Below are 24,445 nucleotides of genomic sequence, written 5' to 3' on the forward strand. Positions count from 1 at the left end.
TCTCCATCCTCGGAGATGTTTAAAACCCAATTGGACGTGGTCCCAGGCACCTGCTCTAGCTGACTGTGCTTTAGCAGGGGGTTGGACTAGATGATATCAAGAGGTCACTTCCAACCTCAATGACTCTGTGACTCTGTAAATATATTTCTGTTGCACGCATGTTTGAAGTGAACAAGCTTATTTACAAAGATTGGTCATTAAGGCATCCTTCAAGACAAACCGTTCCAACGTTTTGTAAAACCTCCAAACGGGACTTTTTCCACTCTGCTCTTTTTTGGGGGGGTTTAGATGTAGTGCAAATTTCACTCTCCCTCTTCAGTTTGCTCCCTAAGCTTCCTTTTATATATCTACTTCTTTCATTCACTTGAAAGATACTTTAGTCAAATACTGGACAGAAAATACTTCTGAATTAAACATTATCTTGCAGTTTTGATTGACTCGCCTTCTCTTCTCCTCCCTCCTCCTTCACATCCTCTTTTCTTTATATTACCAGTATGGTATGAATCTGTCCTTCAGCTCGTAGTTCCATGCAATCCATATTATTCTCTACAAGCTTCTTCCCCCCCCCCCCTTTTTTCTATGGCTGTTTTTCAGCCATTGAATACTTTCCAGTTTCAGATGAAAATAACAATTAGGTTTTATTATTATTAGACCTTTTCTTGTACTGATAAAAATCTTATTATTCAAAACAAAGCTAGCACGATTTCTTTAACAATGAGATTTTCATGTTCGTTTTTTATCTTCTTTTTAGAAAACATTAATGACCTTCAAGGAGAATCAATTTTCCAGCTTCTTTCTATTCTTTTTCTTATTTTTTTAATCCAATTTTACCATCAAGGACAAGTATGATACATAGGAGTCACAGATCCCTTGAGGTATCATTCTGGATTATTGAAATATAATTATTATAGCACATTGGTCTGCTCTAAGACTTCCAAAATACTGTTCAAAACTCCTTTCTTTGAGCAAGGCCACTAAAAAATATGCTGTTAAAACCTAATTACCTGCATTATAAAAAAAATTTAGCACTTCACAAAATTCAATGAATGAAAAATAGCATAAATTAGTAGAAATGTAGACAGATGATAATCAAGAACATAGTTAGAAATGTGCAAGTTGAGGATCACAGCATGAACTTAAGGTCTAAATGAAATAACCTGAAGTTGCTCAAAATTTTATCAGCTTTATAAGATAAACATTAAGAACTAGCAAAGATTGAAACCAAGCACTTAACATTTCTGCATGAAAACCTTTAATTCAATTGTACTGAGTTAGTGAAAAAAAGAAAACTGAAAAATGTTTGCCTTAGACTTTAAAAACAATCATTCTCCTGGACTTCTCACACTAAAATCCTTACTGCTTGACAGACCATTTGAACAGATATTTTTTATTCACTTTGAACATTTGCCACATTTCACTCATTTTGTATCCTGAATTTAAGCATTTTATACAAAATCCTATTGCACTGCATAGACAAATAAAAAAGACTAATCCCAAAAGGGATTTTGATCCTCAAAACCTTACACTCCTTAGAAAGCCAAATTAAATGAGTGTGGTTGTTTGCATGTGCAAGGATTACTTTTATAATGTGACTGATCCTACCTACCTTTAATTATTTAAAAACATTCATTTTCCTTTAGCTGACCTTTTAAAATAGGCTTTCTAGTCTTTAAATCTCAGAGATCATTCCAAATACGTCATTTTTCACAATACATACATTTTACGCACAGTCATAGATACATGTCCACTGTGTATTACACAAAGTGCAAGTAAAAAATGCTTTGCACTTTTCCCTTTGTTTTATTTCTCTGGCTGATCTTCTCTTCCCAACTATAAAACACAAACAAAGCCTGTTTAGAAGACAGACAGACTGAAAGACAGAAGGAAAGAAAAGCACAGACCTTGAACACTAGGAGTAAAATTAAATTAGTTAACTGCTAGAAGCATGAAGCATTAATGAAATAGAACTAGAGAATTTTCCCCTTATGAGGAACATTTATTCAGTGTTAATTAAATTCTTTTATGCAAAATCTATACTTACCCAAGCGTAAAAATATTACATCATATCAATAACTGCAGAGTGTAAGCAAGTACTACACTATAAGCGTCTTTTTTTCTCCAGCTAGTGGAGTGAAGCCTTTAAATCATTTATACTGTTTGAAATCTTCAAAGAAATGACAAAAAACAACAGAAAACCCTCTGTATGAACCAGCAGCCACAGTTATTAATTCAGTTGTCTAACAAATAGCTATCAGAGACTAGCTCCAAGCACTTGCTTGCAAAGTTCACATGCAATAGTGTTAATGAGGAACTTTCAGAGAGTCTGCAATAATTATTTCTCTACAATATATCCAGCTGGCTGGTTTATCCATTTGCAGTCCAGTTCTGCACCACTGAAGCCAAAAAGAGTTTTGACATTAACTTCAATAGGTTCAGGTCCTCGCCTACAATGTTGAGCTATCATCACAAACGCTTCAGGTGCATTTCTATAATACAACACAAACTAATTAAAGCAAAGCTGCAACTAGTAAGGGACCATCTCTAGCATTTTTAAGCTTACAAGATGAGAAGCAGGCTCCTAAATCTTCAGGTGGACACCCTAGATAGACTGCCTGACTTTCAAAGCCACTCGGTATTTGTTCATTTGAATGAGAACTCTCGGTAATCCAAAGTACAATTGGCAATTTTTATTGGAATGGGCAGAAATGGACTGGCAAGTCACTTCTGCATAAACAGAGCCGCATGTGAGACTAAGATAATGTCTTTACATGAAATTCTTTTTCCTGTGACTTGCATCTTCTTCAAGATGATTACCTTGTTGAAAAAAATATTATGGATTGTTTTGAGAATTATTTTGGAAGATCTAATCAGGCACTCAGCTGTTTTGTAAATTATCTGAATGTAGGTTGGGAAAGGAGTCCCACATGTCCTACAGCGACATTTTCAGATGTTAGCATTTGCACTTTAATAAGTATCAGTACTTCAATCAGTATCAGTACTGTTGTAAAAGAGCCACACTTGACTTCTGCATTGTTTTGTATTAGGAATGCATGCTTTGCCTTGACAGGAAAGGCTGACATAAAATGATTAGCTCATAAGTGTCACCAGGGTCTTCTTCAGCTTCTGAGCTACACTTAAAAATATGTAAACAGTGTCTCACTTCTGACAGTTCATTTTAACTAAATCACAGGAGCACAGTAATTTCCAGGTGGAATTGGAGCTCTGCTTCATCTAAATCTGGTGCTGTGAATACAACCTTGTTGAATGCTACAGTCCTCAGAAGATGGTCCAAAAACCAGGCAAATGAGAGAATGGTCTTCTCCCAAACTCCTCATGCAGGAGTGGCTTAAAAAACATAGAACAAGATTCAGTAGCTCTTTCAAAATCAATGTTAGCATTAAGCCATATAGCTCAGCATTTCTTATTCAAATACATCAAAATCCCACTTCTTTTCAAATCTTGTCAAATTTTGGCCTCACCAGTATCCTGGCTCCTCCTAGGAGAGTTCAGAGCAGCAGTACATTGCTGGAGCAGTGGAGCACTTCTGAAATTCCAGTTCTTCAATAGCATCAGCACTTGAGCAGAGAAAACTTTATCTGAAATTCGTATTTACTTACATGGTTAAATTTCAATCCCTGAGGATTTATAAGCTATGTGGCATGTCACATGGATTTAATTTTAGTTGCTGTTGAATTTCTTCTCAAAGAATTCTAGGTTGAACATTTCAAACTGAACAAAAATTCTTAAGCTTGTTCATTGGTACCAGGATTAAGTCCAGATTTTAGAAAGAACAGTACACAAGAGGGGAAAAAACAGGTAGAAAATAGAGTAGAAGAGGAGAGTAAAAGCTTACGGAACAGAAGACTAAGTTTTACAGATAGTCACATTTTAAATATCACCTTAAAACAGAAAAAGCAGTCACTTAATGGAATATATCCCCAGGATAACCATACAGAAAAGACACTTTTGATTAATTTAACTAGTCACTAGCTACCGCTCTATAAAAATAGAGCTGAAAATGCATTTCCTTTCTGTGGAAGCAGAGAATGCAACCTGAAATATGAAGGTTTATGTGTATTCAGCAGACTTTTCATATAAGAAGTAAAGTTGATTCTACTTTGTTACAAAGAAGGATATAAAGCCCTGTTGCTCCCCTCCCAGCCTCAGTTTTTCCACCTTACTTGAAAAGAGGCAAATTCAATTAGATAACTGTAAGTACTAAAAGTTAGTTTCTAACCAGTGAAAAGGTGTAAGAGAATTACAGGGCTGACTGCTCATAAATGGTACGGAAACAAAGTAAATTAGTATCTAACAGAAATGAGAAAGTAACATGGAAACTCATCAGTGTAGAAAACCCAAAGTGGTCAACGAAGAGGAAAACAAGGCAGTCCTACAATTTTATTTCTGAAAAGCTGGAAGATGATGAATGGAATAGACTTTGTATGAAAACATGAAATAAAGAGTAAGCAGCAGGCTCTCTGATGAGTTAAAAAAGAAATGTGTTGGCTAGTCAACCCCCATTACACAATGATAGCCATTTTTTTTGATTCAGTGGGACATCTACATATGAAAATAGAAAATGCGTCAAAGACTGGAGCACCAACAGCAAGGAGAACTTCTATCTAAAACTGAATTATGCAGGCAAACAGTTATTGATAAGAACCAGAACTAGGGTCAGTGGTACTAGTCACAGAAAGTAAGAACATCTGAACAGTACAATGTTCAGTCATTTTCAGGATCATATTTAGGTATGCCAGGCATTCTGGAAGAACTTGGAAGTGGACTGAGCAGCCAAAATAGTCAGTAAGATTAAAATAACATCTTCACTTGTACAAGTTTGCAGGCAAGATCCTTCTTCATGTAGCCAAGGTGCTTAATACACATTTTTTCTTCTATTTTCCTTATAAAATTCAAGCTCACTAAAAGCAACAGAAGGAATATAGCTCCCTGATCTATTTCATCAATTCACAATGCCACAGCTCACAAAAATAATAAAGACTGGGAATTGGCATTTTAAAATAATCTCTTTCTCTATAGACTATGCTTTTATAGTTTACGTTAGTGATATGGGAATAATTCTTTTATATTTTTTTTCCATAAGGCAGAATCACTTCCTATTTTACTTGTCAAGCTGCCGGGAGACAGATAAAGAAACATTAACCAGAGCGCCTGGCAGAAGTCCAAGCAGCAATCACATTCTGCCCACCCAACACTCTCTGTGATCTCACTCGGCTACGGCATCTTCAGATTCCCGCAAGTTTTTCTGCACACTGTTAAATGGTTGCCAGGTTTCACCTCAAGGCATAACAGCTTTCTGTTGAAGGCTAAATGGTCTCTGTATTTCAGTGGGCTGTGTTAATGCTTACACACCCTTTTGCTCTTCTGTTTCTTCTTCCTGTAGGAGTATTCCAAATCTTATTTTGGGAGCACTATAAAATGCATATGCTAAGATACCTACTCACGCACCCATGTGTATAACAGCTTCCTTTATTTCAAAAGTAGTGGAGCTATAGTACAGACGAATATTCGCACAACTGATCTTTTTCACTGGTCAAAGCAGCAAGCAACTTAGACACGATGGAAATAATCCTGCCCTCTTTGTGGTCTGTCAGAACCTTGCTGGTGTACGTCAATGGGAACAGCACCAGCCTACTGAAAGAGTAGCTGGTCCATCTTATCTCTCACACTTCCCTTCAGGTCTTTCCCTGCCTCTGGACAGGCAGTGATCTGACCTGTTTCCCCACATCATGTTTCTGCCCATTCTAGCTTTCCTAAAATCCAAACCTAAAGTTTTCTTCCTTAACAAGCAAGAGCTTTCAAGCACTACCATTTGTCATCAGCCACCACCCTCAGATTGAAGACCTATGATTTAAGCAGAGAGATTTAGAGCTCACTGCTCTCTTTACCGACATCGCAACAGAATGATGGACTTCTGCTTCTGAGGGAAGGCAAACTGTATGTTTCTCACTAGAGGCATTACTGACTTCTTCACCAAAAGATCCACTCCAGACTCATTTTCAACTGACAATAAAAAAAGGAGAACTTAACAATCCCGTTCCTTTTCATCCACCGTGTACTTTATCATAGTCAAGTCATCGATTCAATTATTATGCTCTGGCTTTGCAGACTTCTGTATATTTGTCCATTTGTCTCCTTGAAGACGTCATTACCGTTTCCAACTCTTTAACACATAACACTCTTGAACTGCTCTGAGTGCCTTGGCAAGCTGCCCCATCTGCTGATACAATGCTAGAATTCAGTGACAACCTTTCAGGATCCCTCAAAATTTTATAATTTGTGATAATATCATACCTATTCCAGCCTACAGCTGCAATCAAATAGGGTCTAATCCATCTATTTTTAAAGCACCTGTAAACCTACTAAGAAGCACCCTTAGAAATACGTATTTTTTCTGCAGAGCTTTCTGGACTTCACAAGTAGCTTCAAATCTTCCATCCAGACTCTTAACAGGAATGAACAGCGTCGTAGCTTTCCGTAACAACACCCATTCGCAAAGCACACAGCATAACAACATGAAACTTTAAGGAAAAATTTCCATTATAGAATCATTGCTATCCAATGACTCAGTATTATTTTCAAAGCAACAGCTGGCTATCTAGCTCTCTGCAGCTGATAACCAGATTTCTGTACCTTGTTGGCTAGGAGGTTGAAACTTACTCCTCACATAAGTCAATCTATTAATTATGACCTGGATAGAGCTAAGACTAACTTAGAGAAACCAAGGGTTTGGAGGAAAGCAGCCCTAAAGAGATAAATTACCTACAACCCATGTCGAACATGCACAGCATTATTTGGTTTTGCATAGGGCTAAATATTTCTTTTGAGCAGAGCCTGTTTCTCAGTCACAAAGGCCACAGCCTCAGTTAATAAACAGAAATGGATGTTCTAAAAGTGTATCATGCCCCTCATAAGACTATTCTTTATGTATATATTCAGGTACATAAAACATGGGTATTTGTCTGGTCTCTTTCCATAACACGCTCACAGTGTGGTGCCTGTTGATACAGAACACAAACTCTCAGTTTGTGTTTAATAGCACATTGCGGACACAAGAACTGGATAATTAGGATGTAACAGCTACACTTTTAGATTTCAAAATGACTTGGGAAAAGCAGAACGTTCACAATAGAAGCAAACAGGAAATAAAATGAGTGGTATCAATCAGGCATTTTCATTCCTAATTAGTTCTGTCTTCACCCTTTTCAAGCGGTTGTTAACATAGGCTATACCAGACTATCAAAACTGGATTTCTGCAACCAATTGTACATTCACGTCTAAACAGTAAATGACATATTTGAGCACGTTTTCTAAGAAAAATTCTATGAAATGTATTACCAGATGCTGATGTTACAGGTGGCTGTTGCCAGATTCCAGGCAAAGGGAATTGCATGCAAATGAGTAGATTCCTCCGGCAGATCTTCCCTCTCAACCAGCAGGGGACTGTATTTCCAGAGGAGGCACTTGCCTGTGTGCTACATGTATGCTGCTTCTCACTGGGAGCTCATGGGGTTTTTGTAATTAAATCTACTTCTGTTTAGGATACGCCCAGGTTCACTCTCTCTGATTTCTTCTCTATTAGAGAACTGTCTTGGAAGAAAAGAAGCATTTAGCTTTTCTGAGAAACTGATGACAAATTTTCAACCTCAGTTTAGGACCACTGCTGTCAAGGTCCTGACTCTCCATCACTGAGCGCTGAAGTAATCATAAAATTCTGTGCTTCCACAAATAAGCTCAGCCTGCATTTTTCCCATTCATAGATTCAGTTTAGGTTTACATGTGATTGACTTTGTTCTGTTTCAGGCAAATATAAATGGGCAGCTCCTTTCCATTAGAGGAAATGTAGCAATGCCACATATTAGGTGAGATAATACCTTCCCATCAGCATCTCCAAAGCAGCACCAGATATCACAAAACCATAGCCTAGAAATGAGAGCCTGTGCTGCAGATGTGGATGAGTCATATATGGGACACATAAGGAGGTACAGGACATTGCTCAATATGCTCCTGCATATGCAGAGCCGAACAGTTCTCAGCTAGGAGACATTATGTTTTAATAAACTTTATGCAGAATCAGTAGTATGAAACAGTTTTGGTACGGGTTCAACAAAGACTTCAAAATATTAATTATAGTTCAAGAAAAAAATTCTTCCATTTCAGCTTGAAGTCCTGAGAGCTAACATTAAAAGAAGTGGATAGTCTCAATGTTCAAGAAATACAACTGAACACTCTAGCGATATGTTTAAAAGATAGCTTACAGTGAACACTGAGTAAGATAACCTGAGTGGCATAATAAAAATCAACTTAATGAAGCATAATTCTGTAGCTGACAAGAAAAACAAGACAATAACCTCTTAATTGAACCTAGAAATCTCTATCATCCTGCAAAGAAGTATTCAGATTTGTCTTTGAAACACTAACTCTCTTAATATTGCTTGCTCTTGTCAGCATTTGCTCAATATCATTTTAGAACTTCTTTCCTAATTATTCTGCAGTGTTTCAACAGATTTATTACGGCTTTTAGTAAATGCAGACACACACAAACAAAAACTCCAAATATACACACGTTATAACTTCTTCTATTTTAAAGTCAATGAAATATTTGTATGCATATTTTAAAAAAATACATCTGCTTTCCAAGGACTACATAAGGCTTGGGTACTTATTTGCTATTTAAAATAAATTGTTTGAAATCAAACTTAAAAACTTCCACATAATCATCACAATAAAACAGAAAATGAATCCATCCTATGTAATCCTGGCAACCTATCCGAGTTAGTCAAAACTAGAAAAAGCACATAGCAGGCACTTTTCTCCTAAACTGCAAAAATCAAAACACCTTTAGTTTAAGGGAAATGGGAGTAGCCAAAAGAGGCTGACACTAACTACACTTGGTTTCCTCACTGTAGTTTACATTTTGTAAAAACGGTCAGTTAAGGGAAACAAAAATGACTGTATTTCAACAGAGACTGCAATGTATTTGCAGTGGTTCCTCCATATTACTGACAATGTCCATTCAGAAGTTTCAGAGACCTAAGCAGTCTACAAGCTTCAGAGAAATATTAAAAAAACCCTAATTGTCAAAAAAAATCCTACAGTATTTAGGAACTCATCTGTTGTCTGCAAAACATGACAGAATATACATATTCAAATCTATAATTCATTTTGTGGAAGATCCTCAGTAAGCAAGTAATACAAATTTTAAAAAATGTTTAAAAAGACAATACGCTATTTTACTGCATAAATGGACTTACTTATTTTTCCTTTCTGGCATAGTTTAATAAAAGACACAATATTTTTAAAGCCATTCCTTCCCTCTTGATGTTTTCATTTCTTATATCACTATTTCCCAAATGATTTTGAACCAGAGTAGCTCCTTGTCCTGTCTTTCCTGCTATTTGGCAGTGCTCCCAAAGGAGGGGAGTCCAACTTAAAAGAAACTGTGCAACTTCTCCAGCTCCAAATGCCCAGAAGGGAACAAAAGGAGGAGCTGAGCTGTGCAGATTTTTCTAAATTTTACTCAGCTGTTTGCTTCAAAAAGGGTTGTCAGAAAACACAGGTGCATCTGCAAGTGTCCTCTATCTTCAGCTAACTTCTTTTTGAGATAAACAAGTTTGAAAGTGCTTTATACACACACACAAAATAGAAGTATCAATATTAAAAAACACTGACTATCAAGGCACACTTTAGTTCAGACCATGTGTAGACTTGAGGGACAGCAGTAATTTTGTATTTTGCCTTCCATGAGTCTTTTGAGTACTTTTGATACTCATATACTAGGGCCATTAAACTATAATGAATACTGTATTTATTCATTCTTATGTTTTCTGAGCAACTTGCTACCTCATATCTCTAAACCTGTCGCTTTTAGGAAGTTTTCTGCACTTGATTAAAAGACACTAAATGACAGAGAACTTGATAGGCTGCTCTATGAGAAACTTTTTTCCCCTCCTTTTGTTGGAAGCAAAGTAACTGCAAATGAGTTTTTCCTTCAGAAACACCTCTAGGAATGCTTATTGCAACAACAGAATGAACACTTTTTGTTTTTGATTAAACACTGGCTCTACTTCTCTTAACCAAAGTGGACAGTGTGCTGATAAGCTACCAGTGGCATTGGGTGCAGCACCAAAGAATATCAAGGGCTATTTCAAATAAAATTTTGAAACTGCTTGGCAGTTCTTAATCACAATCTTCTTTCAATTTCATGCAACTGTAAAAGTAAAAATAAAACCATGATCTATTTAACTCTGAGAACTCTTGTTGCAGCCTGTGGCCTTATGAATAGTGCCTTGATACGGGAAGTAAAACGCCTGCTTTACCACAATAACAGCAGTGAGAGACCCATATATCATCATAAGAATTCAATATCCAGGACATTTTCTGTTCACTGTGCTTGAATTCAGAGAAAGACGAGATAAGGTTAGCAAAACACAGCAGAGATTACTTGTCACTTTAAAGCATCTCCCTGTGTTAACTGTTCTGTGTCATAGGCTCTAAAGTACCAACACATCCTCCCAGACCACGCTGAGAAGTAGCAGCAGAACAGTTCAGTGATAAAGTACACGGTAAGTCAGGTGGGTGCTAGCTACAAGTGCTTGCAAGTATTAAGAATAATACACAAAGTCAAGCCCAACCGTTCCTAAAGCTGACAGCTCAGGTAGGTGGAGAGCCAAATAGATCAAGAGTGTAATAAGGTAACACAGCTTTCTGTACAGTGTAACAGAGCTGAACAGAGAACAGCAAAACAATGCTCAGAGCAAAAGCAAGCTAAGACATTTTTTAATCTTTCCTAGTAGCCAACTCCTCTCGCCCTTCTTACTGCTTTCTGCATTGTTTCAGGATAAATATCAAGTGCCTCAGTCAATCCTATTCCCTTGATCCGAGACATCCTTAGTACGGGTGAGGGATTACAAGCCTGGGAAGGTGAAACTCAGGGCTGCAAATCCATGTTCTCCAGTAAACCTGGAGGCAGACATCAACCAGCAAGAATTTGTCTGCCCACTTTGGTCCCTCAAGAGCTTCCAGGCTCAGGCTTACTAAGACTTAACTCTCTACAGTCCACCAGAATAATGTCAGTGTAACCGCACAGGTAAAATGAGAGATGAGCCAAAGACAATCTAGCACCTAGGATCAACAGCCTGGGAAGCTTAAAAGCTGGCTGCAGTGAGCACCGATCCCCTTAAACTCAGCAGAGAGCTATGTAACATAGTCTGCTGCTGCTCCTCTCCTCCAGGCTGCTCCAGCAACGTAAATCACACTGAAAGATCTTCACAGGGTCAAAATGGAATTGAAAAGTGCTTTCAAATATTATGTTACTAAGCAGTAGCACACTGTTGGAAACTAAAATGTAATTTATGTCTCAGCACAGATATGGAGTCTGCTAAGCTAGTCCCAGAGAGCACTTCTAGAGCACAAAGCAGAACAGAGTTTATTACAGAGATGATTAGCAACTAAGCTTATTTCCTTCGTGTGCTTTTTACAACCTAAACATCATCCAATGCATATGTATACCAACTAAAATTTTGGCTTGCAAACACTGTAATGTTGTAATATAATAGAGAGAGAGGGTAAATACAGTCTCAAACAACACAGAGGTATGGCTGAGATCATTTTTGTCTACCTAATTACAAACAATTGGATGTTTTAAAGCTATACTGATATGATCTCAGGAGTTAAACTGTAACTTTTAGATCACTACATATACAGCTGCCTGTTAGATGCATTTTTGAAATACTGTATCAGAACATAAAAAATGCACCAGTGGAAACTAGTGGTCCATTTAGCACCACACCACTAGTCCAACAGTGGGAACACTTATGAAGGGAGAAAATTCTGGCATTTTCTGGAGTCGTTTCCCCTTCTAACTCCCCCAGCAATCAGATGCCAGCGTTAAGCTGTGAGAGCCTGGCCTCCTGAAGAACAAGACTGCCACATGTGGATAACAGGAAACTCTGTGATTGTTTTCAGTTCAAATACAAGGATTATTGTAATATAGAATTAATTTCAGTTTTTCCTAGACCACTGCAGGTCTACCACAAAAGAAAACAAAACTAGTTTTTGTCATTTTGCCATTGCTCCATTAAGACACATTAAGTATCAGTTTTTAATTAGTTCCCTTTTATTATTCTGTTTGACGCACAGTCCTCAGTATTTTGAATGCAGAAGGATCTTATGCTCAGGCAATAGCACAATTTAATATCATTATTCAAGCTCTTTGCAGATCTTGCCAACTTTTTCCAAGAAAAATACAGAAAAACTAGGACACATAATTCTAATATTTGCTGTAGAGAAAGTGAACATGAGTACAAAGAAGCAAGGCAGAAAAAAAAAACTGATAAGGCTGACAGCCCATTGTAAAGCATCAGTGAAAAGCTTGGGCAAACTTTGTTTCTGCTTCATGGATTCCCAAACTGAGATCCAAACAAAGTTCGCAAGGACAAAAATAAATAAAACAATATTTTCCTGGACGGTGTTTGCCCTTCAGGACAAACACTTGGTGATATTGACTGTCTGGCAAGGAGAGTGAAATTTGGAGCCAGAAGTTTATTAAAACAGCCATTTTCCTTTCCTCCCACTTGGCAAAATATAACATTATCTTATCAGAGCAGGTTTCAGAACTTGGGATTTTTGAAAACTATGAATTTTTGCCTTTCTTGTTGCTGTGAGAGCACAGACACTGGGAATCAGGTCAAAATGTAGTATCTTCAGCCTGAAATCACATTCACAACCAAGAACGGACATTGTCACATCACCTACTTTGGCACACAGGTGGGCAAACTAAGATCTGCGCAGGCCAGTGCTGGAAGACGCCGTCCCCCACAGTACTTAAGTTCAGCAAAGCACTGCAACGTTTGCTTTCAGTGGTTCCACCGAACTTTGAGTTTGAAAGGCCGCAGTCAGGGGGTCTCCAGGGGATGCATGGGACCTTTGCGCCCCACGGCTGACATAACCATACCCCTGACTTGCTTCCAGGCCGCTCATGGCGGGCCTCTAGGGTGACGGTTCATTACCAGAGACAGCCTCACGAAGCTAAAATGACCGAGAGCAATCAAGCGTAATCATGGAGAGTCTGACAAGGAAAAAAGAAAAGTCTGGTGTTTTGTGTACTCTGAGGTAAAAATCCTTCCCGAGTTTACTGATTCATATCTGTACCAGTTGACAGTCACTTGTCACTTCCTATCTCTACCCAGATATACAAATCAAAGGAAATCCTAAGTGCGCAACCTGGGACTGAGTACGCACAGAAACAAGACAGGACATACAGCCTCAGCATAGAAGAAGAGACTCCTATTTAACCTATCACGGGTAAAGCAGAGAAGACTTTACCACAGATTACTGGCAATGTAATGGACAAGGAATACATTATTTTGGATTAGACCACCAAAATGTTCACTTCTTAATAGGAAACATGGACTATTCAACTGCATGGATAACTAGTACTGGTCAATCCTTGAAGCTTGTAATTTTTACGATCTCACTCTGCCAGCATCCAGGAGATTCTTCAATTTTATGGCCTCTGAATGTACAACCTAATAACAATTCTGACCTTGGGTATTAAAATATCATGTTGAAATCATCAATGGCTGCTGCCGTACCCGAGAGTTCCCCATAAACAGATCCCCTGTTTCCAAGCTCACAAGATACAAAGGGAGCAGACAATGCAGGTGCATACTTATTTCCTAACATCTAGATGTGTTTTCAGCAGTTGTACATCAGTGTAACTCTATTAAAATAAATTACTTGATTTTGGTTTATGACCATGTTCTTTCTGGCTCCAAAATTCTACAATAAGGTAATCTTTCAGTAAACATAACTCAGGAACACTAATTAAATGTGCCTTAACTACAAACTGGGAGTATGGACAAATAGAAGCAACCAGATTTCATGCTATAAACCGTTTAGGACACTCAGTCCCGCTAAGATGTTGATTCTTTTATAGCTGTCAAAACAAACACAGATTCAGGTATGCTTACTGCTCAACAGCTGGTTACTTTAGATTTGCATCAATACACAACTGATGGACTATGTACTACAAGGGAAGACAGAAGCATAAAAGGCTGAGTTGATATACCGTATCATCATGAATTGAGATGTCTGTGTATTTCATTTGTAAAAATTGTACGTCTTCAGACACTTGATAAATACAAATCACAATTTAACATACCTGCAACAATGTTTTCTTAGGAAAATTTCTGTGATGGCTGAGAACTTCAGCAGCAACATACAGAAGAACACTGGACAAAACAGTGAATGCTTCACTCCTAATTTTATAGGTTTTCACCACTGGAAATCTTTATTTTTAGCTGAGGATTTTTTTTTTTTTCTGAAGCCAAGAAAATTTTATATAATGATTCTAGCTACTCCAGCCTAAGTTTGATGAAATTTCTTTAAACATCTAATTTAATTTAAACAGTGATTCACTGTTTAAAAATCCAATGACATTTCCTGCCTTGGTCTACATTTAATACAATTGAAAGAAACTGAGCACTACAAGAAGTTCTCCATTGCTATATTTAATATAATGGAAAGTCATGCAACTACAGAAGATAAACCTTTACTCTGAAAGGGTTTACGGGCCCCAGGGATCTCTCTTTTTCCTAGAAATAACACCTTTATACCAAAATAGCAGCTGTTCCTTACCTGAAAAGAGTTCATGCATCGAAGTGAAGGTGGCAGAGAGGTGGTACTCAAACCCAGTATCAGCAGTAATTCCAAACATGTTTCTGATGGAAACTTTAAAGGATGAACTCCCATATCATTTTCCCATGCATCAGCAAGGCTATGAAGTTAAAAAAAAATGAACTTTTTAATTGTCTTAAAATATATCTAAAACCCAAGTTTCAAATAAATATTAGAATGTGTCATAGTATTGTGATAAAAGATTCTCTTCACGTTTTCCCTGTAAAAGTCACAGATAAGTGTGTTTTACCAGAAATACAAGGTGCATTTAGAGTACCTTATCCATACCACCAGTCTTACAAGAAGATACATAACGTGAAAGGAAAACCATGCATACATTAGAGCAATCTGCTCATGTTTCTAATTCAAAGTTTGAGTATTTCTGAACCAAATCTCATCTGCCACTGGCAATTTCCCATCATATAGTGTTTTTACATATAAAGTACTCTACACAGAACATAATGACTCCACTTTTTATTTTGTTTCTAGTAAGAAAAATGTCCTTTCACTTCTGGAAAGACAGGAGGTCAGGCATGATTTTCAAAATTGATGTTTATGATGCTCTTGCTGGAACCTTACTAACAGTCTATACCAAACAAAAACTCAATCCCATTTCATTTTATACAGCTTTCTGCTTTGGATGTATTAAAAGAATTAAGATTTCTAGAGCTAGTCATAAAAACAACATTCTGAAAGCACATTTCTATAAACTGTTCCCGCTACCACATGCTGAAGAACAAGATTAGTTCAACAAGATTAACTCAAAACACAAGAACGTTCCACTTCCTATTGTTCAGGCTTGTTTCTTCCTTAATGCAAAAATTGTCACACTGATCAGTGATCCAGTTAGTTTAATAATTTTATCTGAGCAGCTAGTATCAGATATTCCAGAGCAAGACGGATGCCAATTATTCTCAGCAGATCTGAGAGCATCACTTTGGAAGACAATGCTTGCTACCCTTCCACATCCAAGACTTCATGATTTCAATAAATAGTTTTAGCATCAGCTTTCACTTTTAAATTCCTCCAGCTCTTCTGGAAATGTATTACTGTGACTGAACCACTGCTCGTGAACATAGCAGCTTGTTTTAATGTCCTATCTAGAAACAGCTGCAAAAAAGTAGGCATCACCCCAACATTACCATGGTGAAAACTGAGCAAATACTCTCTTTACAGTATCTGTGTCCTTCTGGATGATTCTCATTCCCTCAAGTCTCCCAAACGCACCGATTCTCTGTAAAGTCCTGCTTCTTAGGTATAAGCTTGCATATGCACTTTTTGTACATATATTTCCATTGTTAACTCTACCTGTCACCCTCTTAGCTCTTCTAGAAGATGTTCTACTTAGCATAATTTACACATCTTTCTTCAAAGAGTGGGTGTATTTTCACTTTCTTACTTCCAATTGTCTTAAACTAGCCTCTTCAATTTTAACTGTTTTTTTCTTTCCTAACCTTTACATTTTCTCCTTCCTCCTCATTTATCTATGAGTATGTAAGAACCCACTTTTGCTTCCATATGCAGAAGCAAGACCCATAACGCACACAAGGTGAGAGGGGCTTCCATTGCCTTAAAAAAAACAGGAGTGCTTTCTCTCACTTTTTTTTTTTTTAAATCCAAAATAAAAGACACAGAGAACTATATAACTTCTAAATTACCAAGTGTATCATGTCTTTTCTCAACCCTCACCAAAGCGAGTGGGTCACTTTGACATAAGGACCTCTAAACTGTACACGGTAAGGAGAAGGAAGAAGGCTGGCTGGGCTAGGCACCCTCTGGCACTCCTAATGGCAGTGCATCACTTAAGGTCTTCACATGTGGCTGAGACCATACCAAAGAACAGAGGCCAAAACCTGCTGCCCATTAACAGCCTTCATTATAGGTAGTATGTCATTGGACACTTAGACTGCACCAGACAGATCTGGAAAAGCTGTTTAAAGCTAACACAAAAAAACCTGTCTGCTCGGACAGGAAGGTGAGCAGCTCAGAAGACACCCTGGAGTATTTTCACTATTGAAAGGTACAAGCCTCCAGTTAAGCCCCAGATACGTTGTCTATATTGAAAGGAAGCAGGATTCTTTTAAAAGACTATGTGAGTGGCCAAGCCCAGGAGAGGCAGCCCTGACTGGTCCAGAGATTCTGTAAATGCTCCAGGAGGAACACCTAGCTCTAGATGATGAGCACTGAGCAGCCAGCAACCAAGGAGTCTTGTTAACTGTAATCCAGAATTGAGTTTCATATTTCATTATCATTTGGTAACTTCGTTTCCAGACATAATTAGAAACTTACCTGTATATGTTCCTCACTAGGTCTTTGTTCGACATTTTTTACCATCTTGTCTGGTGATACAGGCAAATTTAGGCGAAGCTAGCAAAATTGGGGCTTTCAATTTTTCAGAAATCAGCAAGTCTAAACAAAGCACTGTGCAGGCACCTTCAAACACAGCTAGAGAGTCTGGAGACTGCAGGTGATATGCTAAGGTTCTGGGTCCTGGGGAGGTGTCTCCACAGATCAACACCCTCTCTGCAAGGAAACTTTTCAGAACTCCAAGCAATATTCAAAACATCACAACTTACTTCAGTACTCTGATTCTATTCTTGTGTTTTGACTTGGGGATTTTTTGGAGCTGCCTCCTCATTTTAAAGTCCAGCTCTTAGAGCCCTGACACTGCACTAGGGCTTTTGTTTTGTGGCTGTTGGTTTATCTGGGGGAAAGACTGTTTGCATAAGGACATCTAGCCTAATTATATTGCAATTCTTTTTTATTAATGGCTCAGTTATTAGTATTTCCTGAAACAATTCCAATGTTTTCTCTTATTACAAACAAACCATGTGTGTCCTAGCACTTACTGCTCCAGGAACACTCATGTTAGGAATTAGTCTTTACCACTTGTCCTTTTGCAGCATTTAACACAAGTGGTTGTGGGAAGTCACTGCTTTATTAGGTCATGTCTCTTTGTTCTTCTTTACCCCTATTACTCTTGGGAGTATTTTTCCATAATCTTCATTGTAGAGGACGGAGAAAAACATCTATGCTTAAAACAAAAACAAAACAAAACACGAAAAACCCCTGTGTTTTTTCACCTTAATTTCACAGAACCTTTCTGTATAAGGAGAGTTGTCTCACTTCCAGTACAGGAAAGGAGACCGTTTGCTTTCTGTTCACTGAAGGAGGCAGATTGGCTGACAGTGCTCCTCAGGAGAGTGAGCACCCATGGAGGACAACTCAGCCCATCAGCTCAGTGCTTCTTCCCAGACCAATCCCAAATGTCAACAGTCTGAGCTGGCTGAGAGTTCCTCAGCCATGTAGACAAAACTGTGTTTTGCTCTCCTGATCTTAAAAAAAAGAATAATTCAATCTGGCATTGATAGGGCAAATTGTCAGAAGGAGTTTTTGGGAGGGCTGAGGAAGAAGACAGGAAAGAAACCAGGAGGACTCAGATATGCGCATGGTAACTTTGGATGTAGACAGGACTTTGCATGCGTATGCTTTCTTCCCCTGCTCCCTAATACCTTTACTCAGCAATGAATTCTTGCTTCTAAGCTTCCCTTGAGAGCAAGCAGGCTGGGCCAAGCCTGCTCCTTTTATGAGTAAAGGCAAGAGCCAGCATAATTCCCAGAGAGCACTGCACAGTTTGCTATGCTGGCTGAAAGGAATAAGGGGGAGGTAAAACAGATTAGCTGGAGGCAGGTGAGGTTAACAAGAGAAATAATGCTATTTTATGTTCTTCCTTCTGCAAACATTCAACTTCTCTACATTGCAAAGAAGCCTTGAGATTCTGGACTTCCCAGCCTGACAGAACAAAATTATGACCCTCAGTATCAAATAAAATTCATAAATTCTACACAGATTCCCTAAGTCATCGCAGGGCGCAAGACTGCATCTACTTTGGACTGAGTTTACAACAGGTAAAAATCTCACCACCACATATTGACCTTGACAGTGTTTGAGGGAGATGCGAGTCAGCTTTAGAAACCAGGCTTTAAAACAATAAGATGTAGTAAAACATACTCAGTAAAATGGCCCAAACTAGGAGCATGCTCTGAGTTAAGAAAAGGACATGTCAGAGTGAATTTTTTCACAGGATGTTGAATTCACCTTTGTAACTCATCATCATCTGGTTTTGCCTGCCAGCAATCTCACCAACAGGAAAACCCAAATCATTCTAAGCATCCTGTCTGTCACTGTGTCCTTCCCATTTTCTCCCTTTTCTTTATTCCCCCCTTCCCCAGAACTTTTAAACCTCTTAGCCTGTTTCAACCAAATCTTCTTAAGAAAGATCTCAAATACATTAGATTTGGAGAAGTTTCATGTTTTCCTGAAAATCAGTGTCTGAGTAGTGAGGAGAAATCCACATTAGTTACTCTACAGAGAAAAGCTGCTGTTGGAGCTCAGCAACAGATATACCGTATAATCAAGTGATGTTTACCTGGGACAATATTAGCATAAACTCAATAATATGACATTTCTATCTAGCAAAACCAACTACTATAAGCAAAGTAAACATGTTCTTCACAGCCTACCATACTCCCTAATGAGTGAGCCAAATTGAGAGACTTGGTACTTTTACTTAAGTGCACTCAATTTTGTGGGTTCAGGACAACTGGAAAAGAAAACCTCTTAAGTTTTGGGGCAGGTTGGTGATAATGGAACTGATTCCCAGTAAGAACAAGAGTCAGAGCTCTTCCCAGTGTTAACCAAATTTGAGATGCAGCCTCTGCAGATTAAAATGACACATCAAACTCACCCTATCTACAACATATACATTAGTCTCATGCATGAAAACACAATAAACAGACATAATATTAAAAGATATAATTAAAACTTTCACATAACTTTCATTTTGAGAAAGACAGAACCACCTATGATGAATGCTCATCAAACTGTTTAATATATTTCTGGCATACATTTCAGAACTGATCTAAAGTAGTACAGAAAGTGAACAGAGTAAAATTCTACTCAAGGGGGAAGATACTTGGCTACTGTGCTAGATGCTGATACGAAATAACTATGTGCTATGTGCTAAACTGTCAGAATGGAGCATTCAAAACAAGTAAAAAAGAAAGATGAAAGGCTGAGACTATCTTCCTCCTTGTCCTTTTCAATGCTTTCTCTAAGGAACGGGTTGTTTGAAGGAGAAATTTAGAGCATATGATTGTCATGTTCCCATAACCAGTCAAAGAAATACAGCTAGGAAAGTAAAATTCCTATAGTAATATGTGAAAGATGTTTTAAAAAATGAAGTGGTATTTTCAAAGCTGTTTAGCTGATAATAATGGGAAATCCAGGGAAACCTGGATTTCTTAAAAAAAAAAAAAATAATCAGCAAATGTTATCTGAAATGCAACCAATTAATTCTGAAAGCAGAGATGAGCAAAACTTGAAAACAACTACTCAGATAAGACTAAAGATAAGAAAGACAATTACTTCTCCAGCAGAAGTAATTGATCACAATGTTTTCAGATAAGCACATTTGATTCACCATGCATCAGAGAATGGTATTTCTCCATTGCTCATTATGGAATTGATCCCAATGAATTCCTAAAATGCCTACATAAGTCAGAGTAACATTTGAAAATTGTGTCCTTAAAAGCAAGGTTTAAGACACCGAAATCATGAAATACATTTATTTCATAATTCCTTGATATAAGTACTAGCACACAAACACAGTCATCCATCAGGTCGTGGAACCCACCCATAATGTCCTAAGTCTTCACAAAAACCACAATATTCACGGCATGTCAGTGAAGCAAGAGAAATCTTTGTATTTCAAAACAGTAAAAAATTATAAGGATTCTCACAAGATTTTGAAAAACTGGACCAGACTTCTCACTAGATTGCATTTCTTTCAAAAGAAGCCTCTTCCATCAGTGCCAAGGCCTTTTCTCAGTAGTAATCACCCTCCATCGTGCATGAGAGTCACATCAAAATGCAACTGTCTCGGCAACAGACAAAATAAGTCTGCTTTTGAAGAGGAACAGGTAAGCCCTTTTTTCCTTTCCAGAGAACCCCATCACCACCTCTGATTTACCAGGCTAATTCTATAAATACATTAACCTAGGGTAGTCTACAGAGATCAAAACTGGAAAATGAAAAAGCTCTCACTCAGGGCACTACTCAGTGTTGCTACCAAGGCACTGGATTAATTTGACTTGATTAGTTACGATCCAAGTAAATGCGCTCTGCATTTAGGACTCCAAATGCTGTGAAACCCTTGAAGGAGATTACTATGTTAGCTATGGCTTCAGTGTTTTGCTGAATCAAGGCCATGCTGAAGAATCCAATATAAAAGCTGACAGAGGCTCCGCCCTGCCCCTCAGAGTTCACTGAATGTTGTTGAAGCTGCCCTTTCCCTGAGCTACAGCTCTGATATAAATGACAGATGACTTTATTGAACCAAAGGACAAACGTGCTAAATTAAATAACTATTTGTAAAAATGATTTAATCTAAAAAAAATTTCTAAATTATGGTTGATGGTGTGTCTATATACTTAATATACCGGGAGGCTAAGTTATTTATACTTTTAATTATCCTAGCAGTGATCTAAAAATGACGTAAAAATCAATGCATGCTCATTAGCTACTAAACTCTTGCCAAAATTTAAATAATAAGGAACACTAAGAAATGCAGTGCTTCCACAGCCTACAGCAAATTCCTTTGGAAAAAAACCTTTCTTTACAGAATCACTGCTTCCCTCCTAAAACAAACATTTGCAGTCTTGTTCTAATGTCGTTCATTATTCATCTCAATAGTTGGGAGTGTCAAGTGAAGTTTTTGAGCAAATCTTCCCTGGGTTTTTTACTAGTTGCATGGTATCCCAAACCAACAGGTATTAAAACTCTTGTGAGAGACAACAAAAGGAAGAGTGGAAATCTAACCCACTGGTGTCCTTGCAAGGAAATGAGCAAGAGAAGAGGAACATATCAAGGGAAGCAAGAAGAGAGAGAGCGGTGATCCAGGGACCCACATCAGGAGGTGCTTTTTTAGATTTATTGCAATGGACTACAGTGGCCAACAACAGAAGCTCCATCTCTAAGTTCTAAACCCTAATTTTTTTCAGTGCATTACTATAAAGACAGGATGAAGGTTTATTTAACTGAACTTCTATACTTCCAAGTAGTCTTAAATACTCTCTCCTGTAAAGCATTCTTATAATAAAGCTGCTGATATATAATCCTTATAATAGTTACATCCTATATAGAGTATATAGTACATCTACTTTACTATAGAATATATATAATTATATGGTAATTATACATTATTATACAAATATGCATATTCCTAAAAATTAATATAAATATATATATATTATAGTTGCATACACACACACGACCATTATTAACAGCCTTCTGTCTTTTTTTCTGGGTAATGCATATTCGGAAGGGAGCAACTATGCACTTCTGGAGTCTGCTCAAAAAGAAGTTATCTAGAACTCCACTACAAAAACAATTCAGCAGGTTTTAAATACCTTATCCTATAAAATGTAAGTCCTTCTTGAACTTTCAGTGTGCCACCATTTGAAAAGGACAAGTTAGTTAATACTAATAAGAAAGGCTTATAATGAAAATTCAAATTTAACCTCACCAGAGTACCATCTGCTCATTGCCATAATGTATTTCAGAAGGGCTAACATAAGAAGTATCAAATGTTCTTGTAATATTTCAAAGGGCCTTTTAAGTAAAATTATGCTATTTGCTCCCATGAATGCTTTTGTGATTTAAAACAGATATTCCGCATGCAATTTTCTCATTTCTAACTCCAATATGTAGCACAGATTAAATAACTCATGCACAAGGCATATTAAAAGAGAGTGGATTAAATTATTTTGTTTGCATTTGACAACTGCATATGAATCTCAACTACATTCATTTTATTTATGTATTTTAAATTATTTTACTACTTCTCAACATGCTTTGATTATCTTAAACTATTTAAGGGAAGTCAGAGAGAGAAGTATTAAAGTACAGGCCAAATTCTCTTTCTTTTGTTTCACACCAACCAACATTTTTATTAGACTTAACTGTCCTGTATTAACTTAAATGTAACTACATTGGTTTTGGTACAGTTATTCAAAAATGTTATTAGCACAAATAAAACCTGTGTATAGCCCACAGAATTCAATTCTTTTTTTCTCAAGGTGGTAAAGGGAAAAAATCAGAAAACCAAACAACTGTGTTAGTATATTGTACCAAGACAGACACGGTTGCTTACAAGTAGATTATTCCCCTGAAGCACAGAAAGCTATCTCCACATAACGCAACTTTTTGCATGGAAATAAATCTTGAGATTTAAATCCTGTCCAGGAGTAACTTTGCCTTGGAGAATGTAATTTCAAAGTAATGCTCAACATACTTCTCCAGACTAAAGATTTTTGGGTGTTCACCAACTGTTTTTCTACATTGCCTTCCCTCTTCCAGCTGGCTGCTATGCAATTTCAAAAGCATTAATTTTAAGTTGCAAACCCTATCACCCATAAAATATTTTCATTCCACTGCAAAACAGCACCAACTGTACAGTCTCTGCAGAAGACAAAACAGTATTTCAGCTGCAAGAATCACTGAAATAAAGCTTAAACATCACAGGGAAGGATTAGCAGGTGTTCATCTATTCTGCAACCTTAAGTTGAAGATTCATAATATCTAAAAGGAATACATGAAAAGCTAAATCAAGCGACAATGCCTAAAGCGGACTTATGGTCAATGGGACACCTAGATGCGTGGAACCATGAACACTTGCAAATGTACTAAACTTAACATTCAAGACAGTACTCAAACCATGCACAGATGGTCAGTGAGTATAACTAAGACATTATCATCTTTATTTAGTTTCAGCACCAGGTAAGCAAAAATAGGCTGATCACAGAATGAAGAGAAAAAGGAATTTTAATTTTGTGGGAACTGACCTTGGATATAAAATCCCAAGCCGGCCAGGTACTTCCCAGGTTATGTTCTACCAGCAAAACCACAGTGCATAAAGGTACAGCAGCAGCAGCTATATCCACAGAGCCAACCCATAATAATAACTGCATATGGAGAGAGAAATTATTTCTTCATTCATGTGCAAGTTCAAGAGTTTGTGGCAAAAGCTGAAGCTGTAAAAGCAGAAAACTGCAGCAAATTTTCATCAGTTAGAATATTCTGCTTTAGAGCATCTGACTGAGGAATACAAGCTCATGGAGAAAACAGCTCCTGCTGGACTTGTGATGCTCAAATATATATAGACATAATAGGAAGAAAACATGGCAGACAGAATTCAACAGATTCACAATGTATTTCCTTGAAACTACTTTTTAAAATTCCCTACATCATTTTTGCCTAGCTGGGTGCAAGAGCAGAACTGACACGTTAATTTAGAAGTTCTTCTACAAAACCAAGAAAAGCACAGGAGCTTAGGTCTTGCTGGGCATTGCCTAAAGTCTGCTGTGACTGCTCTTGAACATCCACGCTATGCAGAATTGCTGGCGCAGCTCCAAAATACAATGTAATTGCAGACTTCTCAGCAGCAAAGCAATGTAGTCCCACTAAAAGGAGAAGCAAATTACTCTCGTAAAAACTGCATGGCCAATGCTTTAGAATGTGCTTCTTCACTTTAATGGTTGTGTTAAGGCTTTAAGCGGCAGTTTTTGAATGTCTTACTGCATCCCAGGTGGAAAGAATTAAAATAATTTTGCTGAAAACAATAAAGATACAGATTGCTGTAGCCAGATCACTGCTGATAATTCACCATAGTGGAGGATGGCACTGCTGA

The 24,445-nt window shown here is 37.6% G+C and overlaps 1 protein-coding gene across 1 annotated transcript in view; it reads right to left on the reverse strand.

Annotated features, from left to right (window-relative positions):
• Window positions 1–24,445, reverse strand: part of UBE3D (ubiquitin protein ligase E3D) — an 85,855-nt gene that overhangs the window by 20,221 nt on the left and 41,189 nt on the right. The window contains exon 9 of the mRNA XM_076333141.1: window positions 14,659–14,797. Coding sequence (XP_076189256.1) covers window positions 14,659–14,797 — 139 coding nt within the window. The remainder of the gene's footprint in view (window positions 1–14,658; window positions 14,798–24,445) is intronic.

Source organism: Aptenodytes patagonicus, chromosome 3 (genome assembly GCF_965638725.1).
Source record: "Aptenodytes patagonicus chromosome 3, bAptPat1.pri.cur, whole genome shotgun sequence".
Classification (NCBI taxonomy): domain Eukaryota; kingdom Metazoa; phylum Chordata; class Aves; order Sphenisciformes; family Spheniscidae; genus Aptenodytes; species Aptenodytes patagonicus.